At 65.0% G+C, this 512-nt stretch overlaps 1 protein-coding gene across 1 annotated transcript in view; it reads left to right on the forward strand.

Moving 5' to 3' along the window:
* Window positions 1–16: 16 nt before the first annotated feature.
* LOC102762831 (HLA class II histocompatibility antigen, DRB1-4 beta chain-like) overlaps window positions 17–512 on the forward strand; it is a gene marked incomplete at both ends in the record, with an annotated part of 2,878 nt that continues 2,382 nt past the window's right edge. Inside the window, one exon of the mRNA XM_006768467.2 lies at window positions 17–302. Coding sequence (XP_006768530.2) covers window positions 17–302 — 286 coding nt within the window. The remainder of the gene's footprint in view (window positions 303–512) is intronic.

The following is a 512-nucleotide window of genomic DNA, read 5'->3' on the forward strand; positions in this document are numbered from 1 at the left end:
ACCAGCGTGAGGGGTCCTTCCTGTCCCCACAGCACATTTCCTGGAGCAGGTTAAGGCCGAGTGTCATTTCTCCAAAGGGACGGAGGGGGTCCGGTTCCTGGCCAGATACATCTACAACCAGCAGGAGTACATGCGCTTCGACAGCGATATGGGGGAGTACCGCGCGCTGACAGAGCTGGGGCGGCCGGACACCGAGTACAGGAACAGCCAGAAAGACAAACTGGAGCAGGCACGGGCCGCGGTGGACAAGCTCTGCAGACACAACTACAGGGTGGCTGAGAGATTCCTGTTGCCTCGGCAAAGTGAGCCCGGGGTCAGCGGTGGGAGTGGAGGTGTGGGGGGCGGGGGGGTGCGCACACTGGGCTGTGAGGAGCACCCTGAGGGGCCTGAGGGCGGCTGTGGGACCCTGAGGGCCTGTCCTGTGTAGGGCGTTTCCGGGGAGACCAGTCCTGTCCAGTGGGGGGAGGGGTTGGGGAGCAGCAGGGAGAGAGGGGCGGAGGTGGGGGGAGGGG

The sequence above is a fragment of the Myotis davidii genome, unplaced genomic scaffold (genome assembly GCF_000327345.1).
Source record: "Myotis davidii unplaced genomic scaffold, ASM32734v1 scaffold9823, whole genome shotgun sequence".
NCBI classification, from domain to species: Eukaryota; Metazoa; Chordata; class Mammalia; order Chiroptera; family Vespertilionidae; genus Myotis; species Myotis davidii.